This window comes from Myotis brandtii, unplaced genomic scaffold (genome assembly GCF_000412655.1).
Source record: "Myotis brandtii unplaced genomic scaffold, ASM41265v1 scaffold481, whole genome shotgun sequence".
NCBI lineage: Eukaryota > Metazoa > Chordata > Mammalia > Chiroptera > Vespertilionidae > Myotis > Myotis brandtii.
This window is the reverse complement of record NW_005368381.1, coordinates 309295-318784: the sequence shown is the minus strand read 5'-3', so window position 1 is coordinate 318784 and position 9490 is coordinate 309295. Positions and strand designations below refer to the sequence as shown.

The following is a 9490-nucleotide window of genomic DNA, read 5'->3' as shown; positions in this document are numbered from 1 at the left end:
AATGGCATGCACGTCCACAGTGAGAGCCCCATCGGCATTCATGAGAGCCCTCTGTGCTCCAGTAATTCCAAAGCCCTGCTTACCCCTCAAAGACCTGTGCCATCTGGTCCTGGTTGAGGATGAGGCAGGCATGATAGTGCCGCAGGACAGCCACGATGCACAGACATAGGCTAGTAGTATAGCTGCCCACAAGGTCAGAGGATTTGAGGAGCAACTCGGCCTCGACTACACTCAGCTCATTCAGTAGCTAGCAGAGTAAGTAGGGTGAGAAACGAGAACAGGCCCCACATATTATATAAAATCCCACACTTTCTTAGAAGAAACTGGCAAAGCCAGGCCCCAGCCCCTTATTGCTGGAGCCGCCTCAGTCTACAAGGGCCCTGCTGCTATATGCCACAGCCCTTTATTCTATTAATGACATCAGCCACATCAACGATCTAATCAATCTCCAGGATAGAATTCTATGAACTCCATGGTGGGAGGACAGTCTATACCCAATGCTCTCATCTGTGTCTTGGGCCTCCCCAGGGAGCACTTGAGTCTCTATTCCTGCCGTCTTAGCTCATGTTCCACTCCCCCTGTGCTAATCTTTCTGCCCCTGCAAATAGCTGGGACTCTGACTTGAGTCTCTACTCCTATCCTTATGACCCTATACAGTACAAACTCCTTCCTCCACCCTTATCTCCCCAACTTCCCCACCTGAATGGCAAAGTCGATGAGGCCACTGATGCTGAGTGAATATTCCATGAGGTCGAAGATGAACTGCACATGCTGCACCAGAGGCAAGTGGTATGACATGCCAAGGGCAAAGCTCGTGATCTGCTCCAGAACATTCCGGGAGACCTGATAAGGGCAGTGGGAGTGAGACGGGAGTGGAGAGAGGTGGAGGGAAGCAGGAAAGGATGGCAGTGGAAGGGGATGAGACTGGGAGGTTTGCCCTGCTTAGGAGGGAAAGAAGATGAGGAAAGGAAAAGAGGATGGAAGGCCAGAGTGTGGGAAGGGGGCTGGACTTAGGCCCACACCTGGGCTGTGACCTGGTGTTGGTCATAATGTGAAAGGTGCTGGAACTTAGCAAAAATATCTTCAGCAGTGGGGAAGGCTTCAGGCCGATTGCGACGCCGCTTCTGCCCATCCTCCCCACCTAAGAGGACAGTTGAAAGAGATCAGTCAGGACAGGGGAGATAAACTAGTTGACTAGGGGTGGGGTGGGGAATGGAGGGAAAGGCTATGCGTGGGTGGGAGGGAGGGAATGAAGAAGGAAGGGGAGGGAGGGAAGAGGGCAGATGGGAAGGGAGGGCCAAGGAAGGGGTGGGGGAGGGATGAAGGGGACAGTGAAGGGAAGGTTGCAAGGACCACAAACTATGTGGACCATAAGAGGAATAAATACAGGGAGGTGCTAGGTTGAGGGAGGGAAGGGAGAGGGAGGGAGGGCAGTACGGGGCTTACTGTGTGGTACCTAAGAATGTCAGGTCTCCAGGATTCAGAGGCACAATAGGAGCAAGCTGGTCTGCAGAGGGGGGGAATGAGGGGGGAAGTTTCAAAAGGACTAGAGCTCTCAGAAGACTCCAAGAGACAGGACATTGGGACATGACTGGGAATGCCTTATGCTGGGGAAGGGAAGACTGACTAGGGCATTCTTTGAGGGGAGATCGGTTAAGGAGCCTCAAACCCACCAGTTTCTGCTGTCCCCTTGCGGTTCAGAACCTTCAGGATATCCTTGGTAATTTTCTTGATGGCATGGCGGGCATCATCTCGCTGCTTTCCCACCCCAAACAGTACGACCAACCGCTGGTTGCACTCATGGCTGCATGACTCCTCCTGCATCCCGGCAGCACCATCAGACTCCTGCACGAATCTCTTTCCCTCCACTTAAAAGCATGCGCTATGCCCCTCAGCAGCCCAGTGCTCAAACCCTTCCCAGCACGTTGCACCCTCAAGAATAGCTCCAACCCCTCTGCTGGTCCTGGGACAGAAACCTGGACTCAAAATAGATGGTCACAGGGTATTGGGGAAGAGTACCTGGGGGATCGGAAAGTGTGTGGCATACTGCACGTGCCGTGGCTGGTCATAAAGAACCCCGAGAGTCCCTTCCATCTTCTCCTTGGGTGGTGGCTTCACCTCCTTCTCAACATCTGCTTTCTCGGGCGATGGACTGCCCTTCCCCTCACAGGGCATCGTTGGGGAGAACAACTAAGAGAAAGGCAAAAGGGCATAATGCTTAGAGCAGGGGTGGGGAACGTCTGGCCTGCAAAATCATTTGTTCTGGCCCTGCTAAGGCAACTGCAGGTGGGATTTGAAATTCAATAAATCTAGGAGCTTTTATCATAGCAACATAAATTTATATTAAGTGAATTATATTAAGCGAATGGTATTATAATATCCAAATGGCCCTTGGCAGAAAAAAAAGTTCCCCACCCCTGGTTTAGAGGAACAAAAGGGGATGAAAGGGCATAAAGAAATTCCCAAAAGAGGTATCATGGGAGGCCCTGAAGAGGTGGGTTCTTCCACACCAGGCTCTAACTTACTGAGAAATCAGGCTTCTCCATATCCTCAAAGAGTACACTGGAACTAGGGTCGATGTCCATAGACTCCGAGAGCCCTGGATCCTGAGGGCACAGAACATAAGCGGAGTGTTTTAGCCCCAGGGAGCTGCTCCCCACCATCTAGAAAAGTTGACAGGGGAGTTGGAGACAGGAGACCATACTGGGAAAAGCACAGGATCTAGATTCAGGCCTTGATTATTCATTTAACCACCATGGGCCTCAGTTAAGAACAAAATAAATAGCCCCAGTCGGGTGGTTCAGTTGTGTGAGCGTCGTCCCATGCACAAAAAGGAATCAGGTTCAATTCCCAGTCAGGGCACATACCCAGGTTACAGGCTCAATCCTGGGTCAGGTGTGTATGGGGGAGGCAAATGATGGATGTTTCTCTCTCACATTGATGTTTCTCTCTCTCTCTCTCTCTCTCTCCTTCCCTCCCTCCTTCCCTCCCTCCCCAAATTAATAAAAACAGCCCAGCCGCAGTGCCTCAGTGGTTGAGCATCAACCCACAAACCAACAGGTCACCAGTTCGATTCCTGGTCAGGGCACATAACTAGGTTGTGGCCTGATCCCCAGTAGGAGGCATGAAGGAAGCAGCTGATCTATGTTTCTCATTCTATCCTCTCCCTAAAATCAATAATAACGTATTAAAATAAAACAAATAAGAACATATTCTTAAAAAAAGAAAAAATAGCCTGGCCGGTGTGGTACAGTGGTTGAGCGTCAAACTATAAGACAGGACGTCAGGGTTTGATTCTCAGTCATGGCACAAGCCCGGGTTTCGGGCTCGATCCCCAGTGGGGGCGTGCAGGAGGCAGCCAATCGATGATTCCCTCTCATCATTGATATTTCTCTCTCTCCCCCCTCTCCCTTCCTCTTTCTGAAATCAATAAAAACATATTTGAAAATAAACAAATAAATAAATAAGTAAAATGGGGTTAAGATGACCTCACAAGGCAGTTGTTAGGATCACATGAAAAAGAATGATGCGAGCCCGGCTGCGGTGGCTCAGTGACTGAGCGCCAACCTAGGAACCAGGAGATCACAGTTCAATTCCCGGTCAGGGTGTATGCCCATGTTGCAGGCTCGATCCCCAATTGGGCAGAAGGCAGCTGATCAATGATTCTCTCTCATCATTGATGTTTCTATCTCTCTTTCCCTCTCCCTTCCTCTCTGAAATCAATAAAGATATTTTTTTAAAAAAAGAATGATGCAAGAGTGCCTTGTAAACCAAGAAGCACTAAGCAGATACTACCATCATAGTTAGGATCATAGTTAGGTCTCATTATTAGGTAAGGGACTCTCAGAGGACTCTGGGAGCCAGGAAGATGGGAACATAGGAAGAAACTATCCAGGGCTGGGAAAAACTCACCTCCAGCTTGCTACTGCTGCTACACTCAGCCTCCTTGCGCTCTGGGTCATCAGCAGGGTCATCAAAGGGAGAGGGAGGCCGAGGACCAGGTGCTCCAAAGGCAAGGTCCCCTCGGGAGATGAGGGTGCAAGTATATATGTTGTGGGAGAAAACATCGTGTCGAATCAGTTCACAAAACAGCAGTACCAAGTTAAAGAATTCCACCCGCTCACTCTCACTTCGGGGGTCCGCTAGAGGAGAGGGAATGAGAAAAAATTAGTTAGGAGAAGCACAAAAGAGATGGGGGAAAAAAGAGAGGGGGGCAGAAAGAAAGAGGGACACACCTCAGGCACACTCCTCCTAGAGTGCCTGAGGTAGGCAAAAAGAGAACAATCCAAAACAAAATAAAACTGCAGAGGGACAAAGTATCCTTGGTTACCCCACCTCCTGCCCCACACACCATCTCATAAAGGAATATAGCATCTTTGCTGCTAAGTATATGTGACAATGCTTCGATTGTTTGTGCTGGTTTTTATTTTTCTCTTTATTTCTCTACTCTGTTAAACTATAAAATGATCAAAGACTAGAATTATGTCCAAAATTCATTCAGCATAGAGCCCAAGACAGAAAAATATACCAGAAGGTGCTTAATTATGCTTTCTGATGACAGTAACGGGTAACTGAGTCTAGGCCGAGGTAACCAGAGGGTGGCAGGGGTCCATACTCAGCATGGGAGCCTGTGTATCCAGGAACTGCAGGAGGACATCCTGGAAAATGGGAGCACTAGGAGCAGAAAGGGAGCCAGAGGCAATGGAACCTTTCTCATCTGCAGCTTCTGATTCTCCACAACGCTGTAAGATGAAAGAACAAACTGCAGGATTGGTTTTTACCTGTTTTCTTCACTCCTTCCTCCATGTGTAATCCTAGAACTACCACCTATTTTGTCTCCACCCCAAACTTTTCAATTCCATTCCCCCTTTGACCTCCATTTTCTTTACTGCCTCCCAACTAAAGTTTTGATCGCTTCTCTGACATCAATCCTCTTGCCTTTCTACTTTTGCCTTATGTCCTCGACTTTCCCCCCTAGGTTCTCTACTACTTCTTTATTCTCACAGCTTCAACTATGGTCCCACTACCAGCTCAATCTGTCTCCAACCCCAGTTGCCACTACCCCACTGGCCAACCACTTTCTTTTCTCTCTGCTCCCTAACCTCAGCTTCAATCTCTGCCTGTCTCTTCTCCAGGAGCTTGGCTACCACCATAGCACGATGCCGACCAGAACGTTTGCAGCTGACAGCCCATTCACACAGTAGTGATACCACAGCATCATCATCTGAGGAGATCTGGAGACCACAGGAAGACAGGAGTGAGTAAGGTAGAGCTGGGGACAAAGAACCCAGTTCCAATTTCTTAAACACTGGGTCCCATCTTAAAACATACCGGCCCGGTAATAACATCTCTTCAGACATCCCGTTTTCATGCCTCACCAGGCCTTCCCCTCATACTGTTGCTCTTGCAAAGTTTTTTGTTCCTTCGGTGCCCCTTCTTCCTTACCTCATGTCCATCCTTGCTAGGCCCCAATCCAAAGATTCGGTTACAAAGGGAGTCAAGAGAGTTGCTGAAGTCAGAGCGCTCAAAACTATGGCTGTCCAGCACTTCCAAAGTATGGAGCACCCGTCCAATGGTAAAGCCTAAGGAGGAAAAGTGGCAAAGGGGATTTACCTCCCTATGCAGTCCAACTCTCAGACCTCTGTCCTAACCAATCTCCATCCTTTCCTCAAACATCCTTCTTACTATTCATCGTCTGGCACTCACCTGCAGTAGCTTCCTGGCACTTATCAAAAGACCAGCGAACCTCAACTGCCTGTCCACGCTCCTTGATCTGCTGTTCGATCTCCCGCAATTTTGCACGGACCTGAAATATATATCAACGACTTTAAGGATGTACCAAGGCATACAAAAGGCCATGGCCCCAGGCTAAAAGAATAGTGCCAGAGGACTCCAAATCACTATTTTTGAAAGAATAATTGAGCCTCACCTCCTAATCTGGGGGTACTAGGCAACTGGTCCGACTTACCTGTTGAGTGAAGGCACTGTTGCCCTCTGGCATGGGCAGGTTGGAGGGGGCAATAGGCAGGTGGTCAAGTGGTGAGCCAGTCTTAATTCGGCTATCAGTCAGCGAGTAGTGCCAAACCAAAGCACTAGGACAACACAGGAGGATCGTCTGCCAGATAGGAACCACTATGTCAAACTCAGTTACCATGGCTACCTCTCTAGAATCCCATTATAAGACCCAATCCTTAGAGTTCCAGTCCAAAGTATTCTAAGTCCCTGGAGTGGCATCACTCGATCCCTGAGCCCCTCCCCTCATCCACACTCCTAACTGAAAAGGAACTAACAGTCCATGAATGAGAAGCAATAATCTCTAAGCAAGTACTCAGTGCCGAGCCCCACCTCCAATTCAGAATCACCCCCATTCTCCAGGAGAGGCACCCAACCAACTCCTCTCAGGATGCCTCTTAACACTTCCTTGGGGCCACCCAGTACTTACCTGAAGGATACAGCTGAGGCCAAAAACAAGGGGCCGGTGCTGAGGGCACATAAGCAGGTCACTAAAGGGTATAGAGGGTGTGCTACTAGTTGGGGGCTGAGGAGCAGGGGTGGTGGGCAGTGTGCTTGTCGACTGAGCAGACATAACATGAGCCGAGTGACTGCTCATGCCATCCAGTTGCAGGGCCAGTCTTCGGGTACAGAAGTAGGCAAGGCGGCGGGAGAGGTATGCAGACTGAACGAATTCCCCAGAGTACTGTGAAGACATGAGGAGCAAAACCCCAAATTCTCTCCAAGGGACCCTGCTGTCACATCTTATTCCTCCTCTAATCCTCCTGAGAGCCCCCCCGCCCAGGACCCCTAAATCCTAGACCTTACTCGAAGCAGCAGGGGCAGCAGCAGTTTAAGCAATTCATCTTCTCCAGGGCGGATTTTCTCAAAACACTCAAGTACCCATGTCAGGAACTCGTGTCTGTCCAGCATTCCATCCTATGGGTACCAGGGGAAAGGATTAGTTTAGCCCAGGGATTATTAGAGATGAGGCAGATAAAATCAATGACAGGATGAAGAGAACCACAACTGGGGTAAGGTGGCAGGCAGATTCCGTTCTCTATGGGCAGAGTGCGAGATCAGGCTCAATCCAATGTCCCACATGACATGCCCTACCTGAAACATGAACATGGCCAGCTTCTCGTTGTAATCCCACTGCCGTATTGCCAACTCTACATCATGGGGCAAGGGCCCTATAGTGGAACCACAGCCCCCACTGCCTGCAGGCACAGGCCGGTAATATTCAGCCATCTTTTGCAGCTGCTCCCATAAGTACTTGGTGATGATCTGAGTCCATTCTAAGGGAAAGATGGAAAGGGGCTATTTTATACTGTCCCTCTACTTAGAACATTTTCTCCCCCCCCCCCACCCCACCCCTTAGCCATGGTTTTGCTTTCTGCCTTTTCAGTTACCCACAGTCAACTGTGGTCTGAAAATAAATAAATTTTCCTAACCATCAATATCATCTGTTCCTGACATCCTGACATCCAACCATCGACACTGTCATTCATGGCTCCAAGATCCAGGATCACCCAAAGCAGATAATCCTCCTTCTGATATATCGTCAGGTCAATAGTAGCCTAATGCTACATCAAAATGCGTACGTCATTCACCTCATTTCATCTCATTACGTAGGCATTATCATCTCACATATCACAAGAAGTTTGAATGTAGTACAATAAGATGTTTAGAGAGAGATACCACATTCACAAAACTTTTATTATAGTATATTATCATAATTGTTCTATTTTAACTTACTGTTGTTAATCTCTTACTGTGCCTAATTTATAAATTAAACTTTACCATAGGTATGTATGAGGAAAAAACAGTATATATTGGGTTCGTCACTATCCGTGGTTTCAAGCATCCACTGGGGGTCTTGAAATGTATCCCCCTCGGATAAGGGGGGACTACTGTACTTCTAAACCCTATTCATCCTCTTTGGCTCTAGTCAAATGCTACCTTCCTAAAGCCTTCCCAGGTGTCCCCAAAAGAGGGTAATCTTTCACCCTAGCCGGTTTGGCTCAGTGGATAGAGTGTAGGCCTGCGGACTGAAGGATCCCAGGTTTGATTCCAGTCAAGGGCACATGCCTGGGTCGGGGCCTCGATCCCCAGTAGGGGGTGTGCAGGAGGCAGCTGATAAATGATTCTCTCTAATCATTGATGTTTCTATCTCTCTCTCCTGCTCCCTTCCTCTCTGAAATAAAAATATATATATTTTTTAAAAGAAAGTAATCTTTCTGCCTACTGAAGTCTCAAAGAAGCTTCTGCCTCCTCTTTTGACACCTTATATATTTAATAATGTGACTCGTACACCTGCCTTGGCATACTTACTAGACTATAAGCATCCTAAGGGCAGGGATTAGGTACTGGTCATCCTTATAGCCTAGCACATGTACATAGTAAACACTCAAGATACTGGATGTTTACTAATTGAGAGAAAGCAACATACAAGCAGAAGCAAGGAATACAGATAAGGAGAATAATTCTAAGGGTCTATCGCTCCTTGAAGCGATCAGTGGTGGGAACCCTGGTAATTAAGAGTTACTCACCCGTGAAGGGGTCAATGGTATTTCTCTTCTTAACCTTGGTCTCATTGACTGCTGCATAGTAGGCACAGGTCATCTTAATGAGCCAGGCGGCCCTCATCACAGGCACTGTGTATTTTGCTAAGTACCCAAACACTTCGTCCTTCTTACCGAAAATAGGGACCTGGATGGACATCGCAAATAGTGAGACCTCTATTGCCACCATTAGCTTGCAGCCATATAGCTTAATCTGGGCATAGGACTATACTTGGTACCCATGCTCCCCTCCTTGGCCTGAAGAACAGGAAACAGTATCTTACCTTCTTGGCTAGTTGTGTGAGTGGCTTGGTGCCAGCCAGGTCAGTGAACCAGGTGTTAATGGCACTCTGGGATCTTGGAGTCACCAGCCAGAAGTTGTCCTTCTGGTTCACTTGGGGCTTCCTGCGACCAGTGTCAGGGAGGGTGTTACAACGTAACTTCTCTGCAATAATGTTGCTGAAGTTGGAACTGATCTGAGGAAAGAAAACTATACCTCAGGTGGAAAGAAAGGGTGGAGAGGTAGTGGTGCCTTTGACGGGCAAATGCCACTGTGGTAGCATTAGGTTATGAAGGGAAACTTGGCCACTTAGGTCGTCCCTTTAGGTCTTCCCAACCCACGGCCTTTGCTCCTTCTCAGATTCTTCCAGCCTTTTCCTTCAGCCTGGCAGGATTTTCTCACCTTGGAAGGATTGAAGTTTACATTCTTGGCACTGCCATGTTCATCCCCAGAGACAGCAGGCTGGTTATTGAAACCTTGTTTTACATTCAAGGCCGTCAGTTCATCCTGAGGCAGGAAAATGGCATTTTAGGGTTTTTCCTTGGGGGTGGTGGTGGTGGGAGAGGAGGGCAGGAAAAGAGGGGGAAAGGGGGGCGGCGCGAAGGTAGGAGGAGGATTCTAAGTAGCGCAGATTACTGTTTAGAGCTAGGCCCTG

At 48.4% G+C, this 9490-nt stretch overlaps 1 protein-coding gene across 1 annotated transcript in view; it reads right to left on the bottom strand.

Moving 5' to 3' along the window:
- The window catches only part of MED12 (mediator complex subunit 12), a gene marked incomplete at its 5' end in the record, with an annotated part of 23656 nt that overhangs the window by 13647 nt on the left and 519 nt on the right, over window positions 1–9490 (bottom strand). Inside the window, 19 exons of the mRNA XM_014547686.1 lie at window positions 84–247; window positions 700–843; window positions 1023–1141; window positions 1457–1507; window positions 1674–1818; window positions 2020–2190; window positions 2526–2606; window positions 3913–4142; window positions 4616–4742; window positions 5103–5234; window positions 5446–5582; window positions 5707–5806; window positions 5969–6115; window positions 6443–6697; window positions 6820–6930; window positions 7108–7289; window positions 8544–8703; window positions 8840–9031; window positions 9238–9342. Coding sequence (XP_014403172.1) covers window positions 84–247; window positions 700–843; window positions 1023–1141; window positions 1457–1507; window positions 1674–1818; window positions 2020–2190; window positions 2526–2606; window positions 3913–4142; window positions 4616–4742; window positions 5103–5234; window positions 5446–5582; window positions 5707–5806; window positions 5969–6115; window positions 6443–6697; window positions 6820–6930; window positions 7108–7289; window positions 8544–8703; window positions 8840–9031; window positions 9238–9342 — 2753 coding nt within the window. The remainder of the gene's footprint in view (window positions 1–83; window positions 248–699; window positions 844–1022; window positions 1142–1456; window positions 1508–1673; window positions 1819–2019; window positions 2191–2525; window positions 2607–3912; window positions 4143–4615; window positions 4743–5102; window positions 5235–5445; window positions 5583–5706; window positions 5807–5968; window positions 6116–6442; window positions 6698–6819; window positions 6931–7107; window positions 7290–8543; window positions 8704–8839; window positions 9032–9237; window positions 9343–9490) is intronic.